At 42.5% G+C, this 19,822-nt stretch overlaps 1 protein-coding gene across 6 annotated transcripts; it reads right to left on the bottom strand.

Moving 5' to 3' along the window:
• Nucleotides 1–3,790: 3,790 nt before the first annotated feature.
• LOC125699293 (OX-2 membrane glycoprotein-like) lies at nt 3,791–18,699 on the bottom strand. Of its 6 annotated transcripts, none has more exons than XM_048958700.1 (7): nt 18,600–18,699; nt 18,165–18,462; nt 15,789–15,870; nt 14,731–15,057; nt 13,834–14,100; nt 12,119–12,235; nt 3,791–5,801 (listed from the first exon to the last, which is right to left on the bottom strand). In XM_048958700.1, the coding sequence occupies exons 3-6, from the start codon at nt 15,859–15,861 to the stop codon at nt 12,123–12,125; spliced, it is 780 nt and encodes a 259-aa protein (XP_048814657.1). In that variant the 5' UTR covers nt 15,862–15,870; nt 18,165–18,462; nt 18,600–18,699; the 3' UTR covers nt 3,791–5,801; nt 12,119–12,122. The 6 variants fall into 6 exon arrangements, with proteins under 6 accessions (XP_048814657.1, XP_048814658.1, XP_048814662.1 ...); XM_048958701.1 differs by lacking the exon at nt 18,600–18,699 and adding an exon at nt 17,601–17,723 and having other exon boundaries at nt 18,165–18,456; XM_048958705.1 differs by lacking the exon at nt 18,165–18,462 and having other exon boundaries at nt 18,600–18,664.
• Between the last annotated feature and the right edge of the window lie 1,123 nt (nt 18,700–19,822).

Below are 19,822 nucleotides of genomic sequence, written 5' to 3'. Positions count from 1 at the left end.
CACAAAACATTTTCATAGTAGTTTATAAAGGTAAACTGAAACATTACAGAACGCTTCGAACTAAAGATCTATCAAACCTTGAAATACTTCCCACAAAATATTTGTTAATAACACTGAAGGCTCCCTCCACCATTTCAGTGGGAAAGGCAAAAGTTGCAATTTTTCACTTTTACCCTAGTTTTGGAAGCAAACTTCTGGCAGCAAAGACGAAGCACTATTTTCTTTTTGACTTATTATTTATACTGTAAAAAGATGACTATAAAAGCTTTGTTTTGAAAATAAATACACTGATACATACCATATATGTGCATGCCAGAATAGAAGAATCATTTCTAAACGTCTAAGTCATACAACATCTGAATGAAGACAGACAGTGTTCTGGGACATTGGCTGCATTTAACAACCCCACTTCTCAAGAGTGCTTGTTCAGAGGCATTTCTTCTGTGAGAAAGTACTCCAACCTAAGCATTTCCTCAAAAGAGCACAAATGCTTGTCAATTCCAAACATAGCTGAAAACTACCTCCCAAAGGAGGAATGATTAGTAATTATATATCAGCATATGAACATATGAAAGCTGTACTTGCCCATATCCATTCTGTAATGGACTGGATTATACATTTAAATTATACCATTAAAATAGCCTTTCTATACAAGATAGACACAAATGAAGCAAGGGCATGGAGTTAAGTCCACTTTCACTATCCCAGGAGTGGTGGAAATCCACTCGGCAGAGTATTTGTCAAAGTTGCTGTTGGCCAGGGTTGGAAGGGACTTCAATGATCATGGATCTCCAACCCCCCCACCACATGCAGGGCCACCAACCTCCCCATTTAATACTAAGCCAGGCTGTCCAGGGCCCCAAGAAGAAATGAAGGGTTCAAGAAATCATTGTAGGGTTGAAGAAATCATCATAACATCCACATGAAACAGATTAAGACAATAGCAAATATTTCATGCCTCTTATTTACCACTTATTTCCCCAGAAGGTTATGAGGGGAAGGGAAGGGGCAATTGTGCAGTTTCTAGGAGTATCTCCTTTCTTCTATTAAAATACTGATATTTCAGTTAATACAAAAAAGACTGAGGAAGAGAGACCTCACAGCAGAAACTTAACTTTAAAGACAACAGGAAATATCCTGAGGAGTACTCCCAAGAAACCACAGTTCTGCCCTCATCAGTGAAGTCAGTTACTTACACCATTTGAGACTTTCAGCCCTGATTTTCTCAAATGACCCTCTTTCCCCTGCATTCAGCATAACAATTTCCTGGGGTGCGCTTGTTGCTTTCTATGGCTAGTTGTGCCCCTCCACTGTTTGCACTGAATAGATTGACAAGTACCACTGTCTTGGAAAGGACAGAGGAAAATACATTTTTGTCTGGCAGAAACGCAGCTCCAATTCCTGTGGGAACATCGGGATTTTTCCATAGATGGGAAGCCTTTCTGCACACTGTTGCTTACATGACAAAAATAAACACTTAACAACATATCCATGTTGATTTTTAAGCACCAAGCTTAACAAGGAGTTTTATTCTGCCTAAATTCAACATTAGATTGAAGTTTCTTACACAGATTCGTCCTGCACAGCACAGTCTGAAGACTCTGAGAGCACAAACTTCACATGGAATAGAGCAGCTAAGGCCAATCCTTCTCCCTCACTTAGCACTCACTTCCTTTCTTTAAAAGCTTGATGTGGGAGGGATCAGTTTTTGCTACCTTAGCTTTGTGCCAAACTGATTTTTAATCACCTCAACTGCAAAACCACAGTGAGCTATAGCCATAGGATGGCTCAGAGTGGCCATGAAGATATGCCAAGCTTCTCTCACATTCAGGCATTTCTCCTTGCTATATCTTCTGAGATGTCTGAGAAAATAATCTGCAATGCATCCATCAAAGCTTGGTGCATTTTCCTGGCATTGCCTGCAGGGCACAAAAAGCACTGGCTCTCTGTTGGTGAGTGCAGAAAGGAAACAAACCATACTGAGAGGATGTTGTACTTTTTAATCTTCTTCTGTGCTGCCAGTAAGGAAGGCAGAACTATGCCAGTATATGTCACCCTAAGTAAAAATCAGTTAGCAGAAATCCCCAGCTGCTTGACATAAATCAAGCTTAACGTCAGTGCAATAGTTGAGAGTGCGTGCTTCCCTTTTCCTTCCCAGTAAAGCACAGGTCACAGTGCTCTACAGGCCCACAGTAGCACATCTTCTTTTCCATGAGTCCTGACAGGATGCTCAAGCTGCTCAGGGTGGGGACAGTCACCTCCGCTTCCACCCAGTCTGCCTGCAACCTGCCTGGCAGATGCTTCACACAGCAAGAAAGTGACCTGTGCTGCTTAACTCCCCTTGTAAGTCAGCAGCGGGAAACCCCTACTTCCTTTTTTTAATCAGACTACCACATTGAAATACATTGTTTTGCATTGATTTACTAAACTGCAATTAACAAGGAAATCCAACTCCTCCATTTCCTTAAGGAAACTGATTAGCAGTTTGGGCTACTGGCCTGCTCTTTACCCCTTGGTTCAGCGCATTCAGGGGGTCATACTTCCTTCTCACAAGCAGAGCTACTGGGTGCCAGGAAGCACCAACACCACACTATAGAGTTTCCAACTGCTGGAAAACCAGCAAAGTGAGTTTCTTCCAACACACCAGTGAGTCATTATGTGGTTGCCTATACAGAAAGATCTATGGAAGACTGATGTTTGACTGATGCATGAGATTAAAGCCTTGGAAATAGTAACATCTCACTCAGAATAAAAAATGGCATAAGGTCCCTAAGAGGAGACAGCCATGGCCTGTCTGTCCACGTGCAGGAAGTGAACATGGCTCTCTAAACAACATTAGAAATTCACATTAAGATCTTTCAGCTCAACAGCCCTTTTGAGCACTGCTCATCAATGGCACTGAGCAAGAACACACATAACTTTCCTGCTAACTTCAGCCTAACTTAAAAAAAGAAATCCACACACACACACAAAAACAAACAATCATACATCCTCTTAGCTTCTAAAATTATCCTGCATTTCCTCCTGCTCAGCATAACATCTTGTTATGTTGAACAATGAGAAGGACAGCTACTAGCACACTTACAAAGCAAATGGATCAGTGAAAAATGACGTTAGGATACAGGCAAAATGCAGTTGTACAGCCACCTCAAGCAGCTGGCCTGATGTCGGGCTGGTGGTCAGGGCAAGAACAAGAATAAAAGCCCAGTACTCTCAACAAATGCAATACTTTTTTTTCCACAAACTCTCTTTCCTAGAAGCCAAGCTCTGCCTGCTAAGGTTTTACTGTTTCCATCAGTCACACATGGACATTGTTATCTCTAGCACAGCCTGCTCCTTCCTGTCCCTTCAGTTAGCACAACTGAAGACTTAGAATAGTAGCTTCGTTTTGCATGCCAGGGACAAAAGCACACAAAGAGAGGACACAGCTGGAGGAATGACATTCATTGTGACTTCAGAATAAAAGCAAATGTCTCAAAAGGTTCTGAGAAATGGGCTGTCAGCCAAAAAAAGCATCTTATACACGACCTTGGGGTTTACCTCAGGAAGGCTGCTGTTCTGCATTTGTTAACTTTTGTGAAGTGCAGGGTGGCTAGTCTAGTTTCCCTAAGGTCATTTAACCCTGCAGCCCCAATTGCTTAGTTCCTACCCCACCCATGAGCACTGCTCAGCCCAACTGGTAAGCCAACCAACACCTCAGCAGATCTAGGATTTAAAAATGAAGCATTTCAGGTATTGCAAATCTATAAGCAGAAAATTATGGAGCAGTTGGTGTTTGAACTGGATCAAGTATTTTTACCAAGTAAATTTATTGAAGTTATTTATACAGATAAATAAGTCACACTGCACCTGCACAGCAGCTCGTCAACATCAACACTCATGGTCAGTGATACACACAGACATAACCACACACTTTTTTTTGGCCCTAGAGAGGCAGCCACTCTGTAAGTCATTTGTTCTGTAGAAGTCCAGCCAGAATAATAACTCTGTTCTGAAATGTAGAATTTAGCTCCTGCTAAACTTCTCTGTTGACTTTTTCGCCGGCTTGTGCACTTGGGTTTGTGCCAGACACCTCCAGAGCTGCCCTCCACAGCCTTCTAGTCCCAACCATTCCACACGCGTGTGAGGAAGCACAGTCTTAACCTCCACGTGTCTCATGAGATGGAGCAGTTCAGATGCACAAACACTATTTAAACCCAAAAGACTGGCAGTGATCCTGAGGAACTGACAAATATTAAGACAGAACAAAGACTGAGCAAGACTTTAAACGTCAGTGCTCATCAGTAGAGGAGAAATTAATAGAGGACCCCTGCAGTCCCTTTATCCATCCATTCTGCCAGAGACATGGTCCATGAAGTTGGCACAGCCAGAGGTACACGATAGGCCCAGGGAGGCAGAGGCATTCCTAAGTGTTGACACCCTGCAAATCAGACGGGTGCAAGGCAGTGCAGGGAGCTCGATGCTCCCAGAGCCATGCTGCAGCAGGGAGAGGAAGTGAGACAGGCAAACATGGGAGCAAGCCTGGAAATGATCAGACCTTCAGACACAGGTTGGCAATCAGAAGGGAAAACAAAACAAAACGAAAAAACTTGGAGAGGCTCTGATTCTACCTGCAGCAGAAGCAGTCAGGTCTCAGTTTCTAAGAGGAACACAATGCCTTCCTCTACCATCAAAATCATAGCAAAGCAACAAATTCAGCTTCTGTAAAAACTTTCCATTGACCCTGCTAAATCCACAGTGCCATAGCACAGTTAGCTTAGGGTGTAACATCCCACACAAGTCTATGTAAGGAATAATTGCCTTTGGCCAACAGAACAATTTGTCTTTGCTTAAATACAAGCAACAAGAATAGACAGAGACAAGGGATGGAGCAGCGTATCAGATGACCACGAGGATGATCAAGAAGGCCAGTCCATGCTTTTTGACAAGCAAGCAAGCAACAGGCTGGGGCATTAACAGCACTGCATGAGAAGGCAGAGAGAATGACAGCAAAGCAGACATAAAGGAAGGTATGACAGTAGTTCCACTACTGAGCTTTGTTTCAATCTTCTCTTCCTCATTTACATATTAAATAATCAACTAACTAACAAACAAACCAAAACAGGATTTGAAAGAAAGCCATATAAAATAAATTACTGAAAACACTTCTTTCCCAACCATGACTGCTACTGCCTTTAATCTGTCGCCTGACTGGAATCCTTCTGACCTTTTACCAATAATTTTGGCAGATTTGGTGCAGTTTGAGACCTCCAGCAGCAGATCTTTCTAGAGGTAGCTCAGAAATACAGCTGTTGACACTTTCAATGAAGAGCAAGGAGCTGCATTAGCTGGGTAAGAAAGAAAAGGAGACGGCAGGAAGAAAATGATGAATCACTGAGTCGCAAAGCGTAACAATGCAGAAAGCTATTAGTAAAATAATCCCTCCAGCTCTTTACTGAGAGCAGTTACACACTGAAGAGGACCTCCAGATTGCTCACAGCTTCCATGGGAAGAAAGCAAATACATTTGCAGACTAGCAGTACCAGGAACGGCATAAGCAGAGCAGATATCGTCTGGCAGCAGAAGAGAGGACTAAGCATTCCCTCTGGTCCTCTTCCTCGTGATGTAGTCTTTAGATCAGAAATCAAACACCCTGCCAGTCTTTCAGCAATTAAGATGCTGAGTAGAGAGCTCAGAGCTTTGGTCCTGATGTGTTTTCCTTTTATTGCTGCTACCTTCCAGTCATGCAAGTCTCTGCTTTTAGTGTTGACTTCAGGATGCTAGGCTGTAATGATCCAGATGAATGGAAATCCTCTGCAACCCTAGAAAACAAAGAAAAAAGCTGAAAAAGGATGAACCAGAGAGGCACATAGTAAGTATGGCTTGAGAGTCATTTGCTTGCATCACTCTGAAAGTAAGTGGAAAACTGCCACAACCCTTTTTGGATGGACCACACTGGCACCTGAATGCAAGGTCTTACTACACGTTTAAACAGAAGACCATAAATAAGCAAGCATTTCCAAGCAAGACACAGCAAGTACAGCATGATAAATTTCCAGGATTAGTATAAATCAATTTGCATATTATAAAACTAAGTACTGGGAAAAAAAAAGATTTTCTATTTCCTACAAATACAACTGCAAAGGAATAGGTAGAATTATTACACTTCCTTTTTGTTAAACTAAAATTATGAACACCCATTCAAACAATATTGCAGATTTTGCAAAACACTGATCTGAAGTACATATTATGATTATGAATCAGAGGACAGCTCTATTAAACACATGCAATAATAACAACGCTTAGAAAAATCACAATGGAAAAGACTTGCAAAACTACTTAGTTTTTAACACGCTGGGTTTATGGCTAGCCTACCACTTGCTCTCATTTCAGTGACAAGTAATGTATCCAAAAGACAAGACATAGCAACCTACTTAGAAAATGACAGCTAACAGATTTAGTAGAGACGTGAAACATAGAAGCCCTGCCATCCTTGCTTTCTGCGTAGAGGACTAAGAAAGGTTTCCACCTCCTTGTCCAATAACACTGTCTACTGCTGAAGTTGTTTTGTTTTTTTTTTTTTTTAAAAAAAAAAAAAAAAAAGGAAAAACATATCAGAATTTAAAATTGATTCCCCAAGAACAAGAAGTTCAAGCAGCCAAATGATGTTTCACAGGAATGCTATTTATCAGCCTTTTCAAATGCTGGCCGTTCTCTGGTTATACACAATGCTCTACTGTTTGCATAAAAGAAGGAGGAAGGACTGGGAAATTATTTCATGGGGAAATAAAAGCAGATATGGTGCATAGAATAGACACTCTGGTAGTCACACCTAGCAAAGGCCTCTGCAGACAGAGGGCCATTTTTAGCAGCACATGCCAAAGCACCTCTCCTCCAGTGAGGCAAGACAATTTTGAGAGGTCTCCTTGCTCACTGCTCTCCACGATGGAAGGCAGGATGAAAATCGTGCTCCTCCTCCAGCAAAAGGAACACATTACAGGAAAGCACGATGGGAAAGAGAGAGAGTATCAGCTCTCCTGCCCATAGTGATTTAAGCAGAGAATATTAAAAGATGGGATGCTCCAAAGAGCATCCATAGCCTGCTCTCTGTATGGAGCAGACTGGAAAGTACTGCTGGGTGCGCTTTTGTAAACAGAACAATTTTAAAATGACTTACTATCAAACAGGAGCTATGTCATGAAACTTTCTGGGCAGCTGCACATGATGGCCTCTAAATTACCACTCTGCTGATGAGTGTTTGTATTGGCCCTTTTTGTTTTTCTCTTAAGGCTATTTAAGTCTTCTTGGTTACGTTTTTGGTTATATATTTTGGTTGTATTTTTTTAAGCTGTGGTTTTGGGGGTTTTTGTTTTGTGTTTTTATTTAGGGTTAAGAAGTGAAAAGGAATGAAGCTGCAAATAGAATCCTTTGCTCACAGTGAAGCCACAGGAGAGGGAACCAATGTGACCATAGACTAACCTCCCCCCCGGAATGCCACAGTATCCAGAGACCATTCCCATGGGCATAGCTGGCTGTGCATCCTCTGAAAGACTGATATTCAGCTGTCAGTTCAGGAAAACTATTCAGAGAAGTCTCCTAAGACCAACCTCTTCCCATGTTGTTCATAACTATCAGGTTTGCCACTCTTACAAAAAAAAGCACAGCAGTGAGTCAAAGCACACTGAACAAACAAGTCATACCAATTAAATGAGAACTTGCATAACCTTAAGCCAACACACAACCTTCCCAAAAATAAGTACTTGAGAATACTCCAAAAATAATTCTCTTTATTGTAAACAGAAACACGACAGAAAAATAGCAAGTCTCTACAAGTGCTTGTTGCTGGAAAGTTTCCTGAATAACTGGAATCCAATGCACAACACTTCCATATTTCCCAGACTTCTGGGATACCTTCAGCCCCCAAAATTTGATTTTTTATTAACTATGTATTATAGCTGACCAGCAAAGATACCATTGGCAGCTTAACAAGGCTGAATCTGTATCATTTTCAGCAACTCCAGAAATTCAAAAAAATAATAATTAAGGAACCTTTAATTCCTATTCAGGTTAGTAATTTATAGTTGGTGCTTCAGAGATATTTCCACTGTTTTATAGTGCTCACGTAACATTCCAGGCATTTCAAGCCAAAGCATCTCTTCAACATCTGTTAGCCATATTCTCACAAAGGTTTGTCACAGAATCATAGAATCAATTACCAAACACCAACCCACTACCACCATGCCTCCCTAACCATGCCCCTCTGTGCTGCATCCATAGTTCTTGAATATCTCCAGAGACAGTGACACCTCCACCTCCCTGGGCAGCCTGGGCCAATGCCTCACCACTCTTCCTGAAATGTTTCCTAACATCCAGCTTGAACCTCCCCTGGCACAACTTAAGGCCATAACCTCTTGTCCTGTCACTGTTACCTGGGAGAAGAGGCCAACTCCCACCTCACCACAACAGCTTTTCAGGCTGTTGTAGTGGCCAATAAAGTCTCCCCTGAGCCTTCTTTTCTCCAGACTGAATAATCACAGCTCCCTCAGCTAATCCCCATCAGACTTGTGCTCCAGACCCCTCATCAGCTTCGCTGCCCTTGTCTGGACACACTCCAGGACCTCAACTTCTTTCTTGTAGTGGGGGGACCAGAACTACTTTTGAAATGAGGATTATAATACTTAATAAAATACATAATTGTATGAAATATAAATTCCATAAGATTTTCACACAAAGGAAAACTTCAACGTTTCAATTTCCAAACCAGAGAATCTCATTGCCATGCAAAAGTTTTCTACAGAACAGATTTTTAAATCAGATCTAGCCTTTTCTTCTATGACTCTTCATGTTTTATTCTTCCAGGCCTTCCTAATCTGCTCAGCCTCTTAAGTCATCATACCTTTCAATAACAAACTCCAAGAATTCTTGTCCTGTTATTATGGCTTTTTAAACACAAATGTACTATTTCCAAAACTCTGTATGTGGCAAAACATGCATTTGTAACCCAATGGAGCTCAAATTTTCCTACGTAGATACCAACGCTAAAAGGAAAAACAACAATGATGGTATCTGCAGACGTATGTGAAACAGACTTAGCCCCAGAAAGCCACAAATCTCCAGAGAACCCTTTGCATGGAATTTAATCCCCTCCAGAGACTGCTAGCTCCTGAGAACTGACTGTAAAGCTTCAGCTGGCCAGGCTGAAATGTGAGCATCCAGCAGGTCTTGGAAAAACAAGCGGATGCTGAGGAAAGCATACAGGTTGAGACATGTATGAGGTAGGTGAGCCACAGGAATTTACTGAGTCTAAGAGCCTTTATTTTGCTTCAGTCCAGTGAGCTGGTTTGTTGACTGCACTGCTTTACAGTTCATTCTACAGTGAGCTGAATCAGTTAGGAAAAGGTGCAGGGTTGTTTTTTATTTTTTATTTATTTATTTTTTACTTGCATGTGTAGCAGTGACAAACCACTAGTGTGAGCAGAATTCCATCTGCAGAAAGGTGATTTACCACATCCTGCTCTTTGCCCTTCATAGAGTAACAGCACATCTAGTTTGCTTCTGTGCTTAGCCAAGGGTGAAGACGCAAGCTCTCCAACGCTCTGGCATTAATTCTTATCACAAAGCTGCTCATTGTCTGTCAAAAAGTCATTTACTCAGAAACATGAAAGGCTTTGTGAAGAAGTTTCACTCAGGATGCTTCTGCAGAGAACCAAAATACATATGTACTTTCTAACTGGTACCTAAGGCAAGTATCTGAGGGATGGGACATATTTGAACTTCATCTCTTCACTCTATTCTCAAGTGTCTGCCACGGGGAGAAGGGAGGAAAAAAAAGAAGTAAAAAAACCTCTCAGAGAAGCAGAAAGAGAAAGGAGAAACTTTGATGGAGTCCCCAGCCACACAGATAAAAAGTCAGTGTTCTAGTGGAAAGAAAAAAAAAAAAGGCATCTTAATAAAACTGGAAAGGCTTTATTTTTTAGCTAGTGCAGTATGAAAAGAGCATTGAAGCCCCAGAGAATGGCCTCAGACACTGGCATCCTCCAGACAGTGCTACTTCAGCTCTCTGCTAGACTGTTAACAGAAGTGTGTTCAGGACTATGCGTGTAAGTACTATTCCTCATTCCAACACCATCTGAGGATAACAGAGGATAAAACTTACTACCTGTAAGGTGCCACTTTCTTTCATACAAATCTTTGTGCTTTAGGAACATACACATACCTCACAGCCCACCAAAGAAAAAAATAAGCCCGTGCAAAAACATACAAGGGTCTGAAGTGAGAGCTGAGGTAAGAATACGGAATGGATTTCCTCATTACAACCTGGTAGCTGTGAGTAGTAACACTCTAAACAAGGCACAGTACTTTAAAAGAACAGAGAATGTAAGACTTCCAGCTCCACTGTATAAGTTACATCTTGGCACTAGAATTAACCAAACCCATCATAAATGAGAAGGAACACCAACAAATGAAGATCGCAAATCTTGCTGCAGTTGATAAACCCTAATACAACCAGCTTGCATCCATTGCTAAATGATGCTGAAGTAAGTTTCCCCTCTGATGCACAGCAGATGGTGTAGGTAGGGAACCTGTGGTGGTGTAGGGCATTGGGAACCTGAGGTGAAGCTAACCATGCTGCCTGCTGCAGTGGTCCCCTTACACATCACCACTGGAACCACAAAGGGAACTGCTAATATCTAAGGGCCAAAATCATAGCAGAAGGTAAGTTAGCAACTTCAGCTTCATCTAGACACAAGCAACCTGGTCCAACTCACACTCCTGCTTCAGCCACCTGCTGCAGCCACAGCATAAGGGTGCAGGTATGTAACAAGTTGGCCTTATATGGCATGCCCCATCACTCCTTGATCTTACTCCAGAGGATGACTACAGCCCCCTGTCAGGTCACCCTGCCTCACTGTGTCTCCTCCTAGGTCTGCTTGATTACAAGCTCACTGGTGCTTGGAAGTGGTGTTTCTGAAACAGGGATACACCTTTTCTACAACCATCTCATCTTTTCTTTCTGAACCCTTGAAAACAGAACCAAAATACAGAGCCGACTCTTTGCCCTTTCATTTCCAGATTGATCAGAAAATCTTATCTGAATTGTTTATAGTAATGATGTAGAGCTCAAACACCATATAAAACTAGGAAGTTGTACAAGGGGTCTAAAAAGCATTCATTTATCTTTTTTCCTCAAAAAAGAGGTGTGTCCCTGGCAGTAGCAGATTTACTAGGTTACCCCCTTCTCACTGTAAGCACCATAGGTTCAGGTTCAAAATACACAGGTCTGACATCCCTGGAAACACTTCTTTAACTTATATCACATTATCATCACCAAGCACATGTCTAAACATTCTGGAATGAACTGAGTTAATGCCTGCTGGCTCCTGAAAGTATTTCTAAACATGCTCATAGAATTTAAAGCCAAGCACAGCATTCTGATCTCGTGATGCAAAAGCAAAATTAGCAATAACCATAATTCATGTGATTTTTGAAGTCATTTCTTCCCTTTCTGTAATATCTCCCTTGCTATCCTGTTATTAGTAGCGATGCCTAGAGTTGATTCACTGTAAGGTCATCACACCTACAGGCACAGCATTATCTCCTTTACTCAGAATTAGGAATCAGATTCACACACCAAGTTTGAGCTAACTTTTCCATCGTCCCACACTGTGTCTTAAAATGCATCAAGGTGCTACGGCTAGAAAATATCCATGCCCTCAGAGCACAAAACTCTTCATGAGCTGGATTCTCAGTGTCCTGCCAAAAATTCTCTGAGCAGACAAGCACTCAATTCTTTATTGTCCCTCTACGAGAACGAAGAAAATTGTTGAAATACACTTGAAAAGACTTCCATTAGAAAGCAAAACATAGTCAGTATGTCCTGCTCTGCCCATATCCTCCCCCCCCCCTCAACTTGTAGTCTTGTACTGGTTTTCAGTGGTAACAGTGCAAAAGCAGCTCTTGAAATTACATACAAACTGAGGCAAATTTGATTAAATTGTAAACACACTGTAAAGTCTGGCAATAAGACCACCCACTCTCCATAACAATTGCTCAGCAAAATTTTCAGTTTTCCCTGCTGACAGCAAGACCTTATAATGGCTCTATGAAAAGCATTGGTTTCCATGCCACAGTAACTCACCACTTCAGCTCCTCTTACATATCTTCTTCCTCCAACGCAGTGCAATGAGAATCAGGACCAAGATGACAAGTGAAAGAGTCACAGCAATAGCCAGACCCAAGAACCTGAATCCCTCTTCTGCAATGAACAACAAAATAAATAAATAGATGCAGAAAACAAACAAGAAACAAAGCTAACTTATCCAAGAAAACGAGGAAAAAAAAAGCCAAGAGAAATGCCTGTTCAATTACAACAGTTCTTTATTAAGATTTTGCAAAAGCTGTGGCTAAGCTATACGCAAGCAGCAATTTCTTAGAAGAGAGTATGCATTGTCTTCAAAGATGAATATACTGCCCAATGCTTTCCAGAAAACGTCAGTATGATAGTTGGAATACAAGTAGAATTTCACGTCCTAAAACTTTAGAAAGTGTTCCTTTTATTCACCCAGAATCTGAGGTTTTGTTAGTAAAATAAAAGATTTCTTTCACTATTAGACATATAACATTGCTGCAAAGGACAAACTAACTTTCAGAAAAGAAGGCAGATGTGTTTTACTGCCTGTGAGAAGTCCTAAACAACATTCTAGTGTAAATGCTCCTCTCTGGTTAGGTATCAGCCACATGATCTGATTGTTATTAATCAAAATAATAGCAGCCCAAATTCAGTGCTCAGTGATAACAATGAGAAAGCTCACTGAACTAAAAGCTATTCAAATCAAGCAAAAAATATCAAGTCTTAAAACAGCTAGGTTGAGCTATTCTTTTGAATATCTCCTCTAAACCATGAAAGATTACTAAAGCAACAAGCTATTGCTGGGCTTTCCCACTCTCCTAGTGAGGAATAACAGCAATATCTGTTTCCTGCTTTCAGAGGTACAAATTTTTAAAAGGCCAAAACAAAATAACTGCATTCAAGACACAACAAAGAATTTATTAATCACTCAGAATTAAGGACTAATTTCCTTTTGAAATTTCAGAGAAGATTAGAAGTCAGTCCTATGCTATTCTTTATTATTTTTCATATAACAATCTTATCTCAAGCATGTAATACGGGAACTAACCCACAGTCCAAATCTGCCCTTCCTATTTTTCTAATTTCCAAAATAGAAAAGTGGTCTTTCCTTTGAGGCTCTGGATTTGGGCACACACAGATTTTAAACCACCTATGTTAACACTTCCCTGTGAACTGAGGCTGGCACTTCAGCTTTTCATGCTCTTACTTCTCACCCATAGAGCTGGAGCTGAAACCTTTCCAGCAGAACAGAATGTTGGAAGAAGAATCAAACCAGCACTATCAAGTATTCAGAAGTTATGCTGCTGCATTTAATATTGCCCTATAACATCACTATAAGCATCTTGAACTGATCGCCTACCTATCTGCCTGGGAATACCATTCCTCCTTGATCATTACTGCAATAAGCATGTCTCTTAGCAAAAATGTCAGAGAAGCTAAAACGTAACGCACAGGTTCTGTGAATGCAGTATCAACAAAACCTGTAATCAGTTTAACTGAAACATTTGGTTAATTGTTGCTAACAGAGAATTTGTTAATTTCAAAACTTCCACTTCAACATCTAAGCCACCCACAGTGCAGAGCAGGGCTCTCTTCCTCCTCCTCTGGCACACAGTCATTTCACTCTCTCTCTCTCTCTCTCTCTCTCTTTCCCAGCAGACTCCAATCCAACCACACAAAGTGCAGAGGCTGAGGGAATGCTAACAAGGGCCTCAGTCACCTACTTTTTTTCATACTTATCGGCAATTCCATTTCTTCATTTTCGTTGCTTACTCTGCAGGTCAAGTCCTCCTTGCTGATGTTCTGAGAGTCATAGACCTTCAGTTGACTGGTGATGGACACGACTCCATTATCGTACGTGAACTTCTCCTGTGTAGATGTATAATTGAACACACTGTTCCAGCTAATGGTGGGCTCTGGTAGGCCAATAGCATTACAGGTGGCTATCAGATGACCTTCTGAAATGTTGTAATGGATAGATCCATTGAGACCTTCCAAGACACAAACAAGACAATCCATCATCACAAAGAGCACCTGGCCAGCAATAGTAGTGGCAGATAAACTATTATCAAAGCTGACAGGATTCTCACACTGCCTCATGGCACAGCAACACTGTTAGGCCATCACCCCCAAGACCCAATGCTCCCCCTCTTACCTGGAAGTGATGTACCCTAAAAGTTTCACCTTATCTGAAAGTCTAGGTTTGGCAATGATTTGTTAAGAAAAACAGGGTTTTTTTTGCCGTTTCTGTTCTCCTGTCTGCTAACGCTCAGGAAAGCTCGCAGTGCTGGAGGTGTAGCCAATACCCAAAGGAATCTGCAGCAGTGTTGGACTACTCACATTCCAGATAGGACTGCTTAGGGCTTACAAAGATTCCATTTCTCACTTTTTAAGCAGTTGCTCACAAAATAGCAAACAAGGACAGCCCAACACCAAAGCCACCATGATAGGCTTGAATACAACACCAAAAAAGTCTTGCTCACAGCAATAAAGCTCTACTTCTAAACCGCTCCCCACCGAGGGATACTCCTACCACTCAGGTTTCTAAGTACTCTCAAGGAAATGCTAAGGAGAAAACCCCTCTCCTTCTACTGGAGACACATCCTTGCAGAGAATCTCACCGTAGACTTCAAGGCAAGAACGTCCTGAAAAGGAGCCTAACGGGAAGGTGTTAAACAAGCACAAGTAACACCCTGTGTCATCTATTCCCACACTCCAGAAAGTGATGCTTGTGTTGTTGAGCAACAGGCTGGTGAAATTCATCCGGTCTTGGTAGGGCTTCTGAATCTTTAATCCTGCTGACTTGCTGTATGTAGCTATGTTACTTTGTGATTTTACAGAGTCTTTCTGCCATGTCACTTGCACGATGTCCTCGGGCTCTGTCAGGGCACAACTGAGAGTCACGCTGTCACCCACCTTCACCGCTCTTTGCTCAGTCTGCGTAATCACTGCAGCAACATGAAATAGTGAAATGGGCAAATATTACAAGCATGCAGAAGCCTGATATTGTTTTAAGTCTGGGATTACCCACAGAATTAACAATGCCATCAGCTAAAGCATATTTCTATGTGAGCTTCCTCTGCCCAGAATCAGAGATCAAGTTACATTGATTTATACCAGATGAAGATATGGTGCATTCCAAGCCACATAAAATACATATCTGTTTTTGTACCCATCCCTGTATACTCCCACCTCAGTTTTATTATACCAACTCATGCCTTCCCAGTCTCAGTGGAGTCATGAACAATTTCTACTTCTTAAAAGCCAGGGGAAGATTGAATACACAAAGGAAGCACGTGCAAGTCCATTCTCAGAGAACCGAAGGGTAAATCTAGCTAAAGGCAATTTCTAGACTACAAAGCTTCAGAGTTTGCAGTGTATTTGAGAGAGACTAGAAGAAATTTGTAATTTGTTCCAGTATGGGAAGCTCTGAACTCTAGTGAACAAAGGTTCTCAAATAGTGCCATAGATATGGGATGCTGTATGTCCCAGTTTCCAAATGCTAATCCAGCAGACTTTATGTCACACTTGCCTACGCCTCAGCTGTCTAATGCATGTCAAATGGCGCCAGTGATCTTATTTCATGTCTTTTGGCTCTTTGCTCTGACTGGTGAAGGCTTAGGAGTCAGAAACCAACTCTCCAAACATCTGTAGGCAGATTTAACGAAATTCAACTTACCTTTTGCCTTTCCAAGCGCAACACAAACCAGACTCAAAACCAGGGCTTGACAAGTCATTTTGGAAGAGAGCATCTACTTCACCTGGAGAAAGATCATGAGAGATGTATGACAATAATAGATCAGTTTATGGTGTGAATGGTAACTATTGCTTTGTCATTTAAGGAAAACAAACTAACTGAGGTGAATGACAAGCTTTCCATCTCCTGTTGCACAGAAGAGAGAGATCTGAAGTCGTGGTGCAAAAAATTGCCAGGTGAAAGCTATAAAGGTGGTAGCTTTCTGGATTGTTCATCAAAAGGTCCACATTTATGGACAGAACTGAAAGCAGCAGTTTATTCTCTCATTTAGCATTTGCTCATGGATGAACTGGTACACGTAAAACAAAATGTTTAACGTGGACATGCTTCTGAAAGCCTGGTGCTTGCATCTCAAGGACTGATACAAGCAACTAAAAAATTCACTGCACGTAATTGCGTAGAAAGGTCTATTAAAAAAAGAAAATCACTCATGACAGAAAGTAACCAGAAAAAGAAAGTTGACATCTCCCTTCAGATCTTCCCAGGCAATGATTTTTGCTCCACAACTGCACATAACCATGTTCTATCCATTAGCACATCATCCACTGAGAGGAGAGCTGTGCAGTGTGCCCAGCAGTTTGACTAAGAGCATAACACGTCAGTTGCCCTGGACAGCTCATGAGATCTCGGCATACATTAACACCCTCAATTACACGAGCTGAGGAACCCACGTGGCATATAGCACCCTCCTACACACAAATATATTTCTAAGGAGGGAGTGAGGCAAAACCAAGGTTGCATTCTTGCTTTTCTTAGCAGGCAGCTTTTGACTTGTTCTTACTACTTCCATCAGGTAATACTGCCACAATACAACTGAACTGCAGATCTGCCTGGAACTGTAGCTGGTGTCACACAAACATTACTTCACAAAAAAAAATCTCTACAACATGTATCACATACACCTTCTTGCCAATGTCTGCAAAACTAGCTGATGCTTCTCTGGAGTGTCTTCTATCAAGAACATAAACAAGTCGCAACTTCTGTCAGATTTTAGTAACATGCAAGAAAAACAAAAAACAGAAACTGTAAAGCATTTCTATGTTATCATAAACGTACTTGCTCTTTGCAAGCCTACCTTTGCATTTCAAACTCACTGTGTTAACAAACCAAGTTTTGGTCTGTAAGAATATCTGAATGGTAATATCAAGTTGTGTAAAATCAAGAAGTCAGAAACAAGACAACTGCATCAGCAGCAAGCTCAATGAACAATGCATTTGCCATGTGATAGAGCACCTCCCTAAGATGTTCAGAAATACCTAAAAATATGCAAAAAAAAAAAAAACCCCAGCAAAACAGAAGAATTTACAAAATCACAGAATATCCTAAGTCAGAAGAGGTTCATAACAATCAATTCATGGCAGGGCAGTTGGGGCTAGATGGCTTTTAAAAGTCCCTTCCAACTCTAAGGATTGTATGATCAATGAATCCACCTCCCAGCTCCTCACAGGAGTCACTTAAAAAAGTCAGATCCTATATCTGAGAGCAGCGTCCAAATGCTCCTTGAACTCCAGCAGCCTGGGGCCGTGCTCACAGCCCCAAGGCAGCCCGTTCCATGCCCACTGCCCTCTGGTGCAGACCCTGTCTCTAAACCCTTCCCCCTGCCCCTCCCCTGACACAGCTCCATGCCATTCCCTCGGATCCTGTCGCTGCAAGTTATAGAAGCATTTATAAGCACAGAAATAAATGCTGCGCCCGCAAGAAAGCACCTTTTCAGTAGCGGTCACCTATCGATACCTGGTAAAGTCATTAACATGCCATGGCTCCTATCCAGCATAACCACAAGATGCACAATGAGGAACCAACGTACTGCACAGCTCTTCTGGGTCACAAAAAGTCCCTTTCAGTCACACGTCCATCCTAGCGCATGAGACAGAGCAAGCAGAGAGCAAATCTTTCTTTAAGCCGTACTCACCCCAACTACTCACTTGCACCCGTTTCCCCACAGCCACGTTACTAACAGCCGCTCTGTCAGAGCTGTACCGTTGTCGGTTCCCCCCACACTTTTAATACCCCTTCCCACCCAACTTTAACAACTATTCAGCGCTCAGCCCACGAGCTGCATAACAGACGCATCACTATTCCCACGCTCTCGGCAACACCCGGGGCGCCATACCGGTCCTCAAAAGCTCAAGCGGGAGCATTCCCATCCCTCAGCTCCACCTGCGATCACGCGCTCACCTTCCGCATCACCCGCACCTCCCCGAACCCCGCTCCGTACCCCGCTGCGGAGCGCCCCCCAGCACCCCCGGCCGTCCCCGTTCCTCGCACGCGGCTGCACGAGAGCGGCGGGGTACTCACCGCGAGCGCCCGCGGGCAGGGAGCACACTGGCCCCACTGCACGGGCACGGCGCGGCGGAAGAAGCAGCTCCCGCCCACGGCTCTGCTGTGTCCGGCTACGCAGCAGAGCTTTCTGGGTCGTATGGCAGCGCAAATTGCTTCTTGCTCAAAGAGCAATCCCTACGGATTTTAAGCGCGATTTCAAGTTGATTTTGATACCCAGCGTCTTCTGGGTACTTCCTTGGTGGTGATTAGAAGCTCACATCTGGATGTGTCTCTGCACCGTTGGAAGCGGGCTTTTGTCATCGCTATTATCACTCTGTTGGTTAATAGGAGTGGCAAAAATGTAACAATCAAAAAGATCAATGCAGCGGAATACTGATACAGGAGGCATAATGACAAATGGACTAACGCGATAGAAAGATGCTACAAAGGGAAGGTAAAGTACCCACCCACCTCTGAACGGCTAGGCTTGCAGGGAAAACACACAAAAGAGAAATCACCAACTAGAGATTCCCCCCTCCCCGTGGCAGTCAGCCCTTAAATGGGGTCTAAGAGAGGTGCAGCCAGGCTCCTTCCAGTCACACAGCTGAACTGCCTTCACCTGTGCTCCCAGGCTGACCCAGTCCTTTCTCCAGGTGCTCAATCAGGACATAACTCAACAGTTCCCATACACAAAAAAGCCACTCTCAATGGCTTCCTGCTGTTAGACTGGAGCACTTACTTTCCCCCAGCAGATCTCTGTCCCAGCCTTGTCCAAAATAACTCATTTCTCAATTTGATCAGTTAGAAACAGCATCCCTTGTCACCACCTGTGTCTGCTGTTTGCTGCTTCTGTTGCTTTCACACCTCTGTTGAAAGGTCATTCACACCAATTTACATATTTCTGTTAGAAGAATCTAGAAGGCTTCCTATTTTAAAACATCACTGTTTGTGGGAAAAACACTGATCCTGGCACAGTTTCACCCCTCTGTCAAAATACCTTTGCGAAGCTGCCTTCATCAGACCATCAGGGTGGTCGTCAGCCCAGCTAAAATTGAGCCCCATCCTTTTTTAAGACACTGATAAACATGGTTAGACAATGGTTCCTGCAGCAGGATGCAACTATTAAAATAGCTCCACCACCATGCTGGAGTCCATGCTTTTCCATTAAGAGATCAAAGCCTGGGCTCTGCCACCAGCTTTCTTCAACATTTTCTTCCATCTCCAATGGGAAGGGGTTGAATGACTCAGATTTCCTTCCATCATAGAATCACCAAGATTGGGAAAGATCTTTGAGATCATCTAGTCCAACCATCCACCTAGCACTACTATTTCCCCACTAACCCATGTCTTTTAGTACCACATCTAAACATTTCTTGAACACCTCCAGGGACAGTGACTCCACCACCTCCCTGTACAGCTTGTGCCAGCCTGGCCACTCTTTTGGAGAAGAAATTTTTCCTAACATCCAACCTGAACCTCCCCTAGCACCACTTGAGGACATTCCTTGTCCTTTTATTTATTTTGTATGTGTGTGTGTGTGTGTTTTTTGGGGGGGGGGAGGTTGGGGGGGTTGTGAATGAGTGATTTCCAAATCAAGCTTGGGCTCCAGCAACTATTCTGCTGCCTATTGCTTGAACCTGATGTCCCTGTATTCTTCACACAGTTTCTTCTTTTCCCCAGAGAGGTGGTTGAGT

This window comes from Lagopus muta, chromosome 1 (genome assembly GCF_023343835.1).
Source record: "Lagopus muta isolate bLagMut1 chromosome 1, bLagMut1 primary, whole genome shotgun sequence".
NCBI classification, from domain to species: Eukaryota; Metazoa; Chordata; class Aves; order Galliformes; family Phasianidae; genus Lagopus; species Lagopus muta.
The sequence above is the reverse complement of the archived record's forward strand: the minus strand, read 5'-3'. Positions and strand labels throughout refer to the sequence as shown.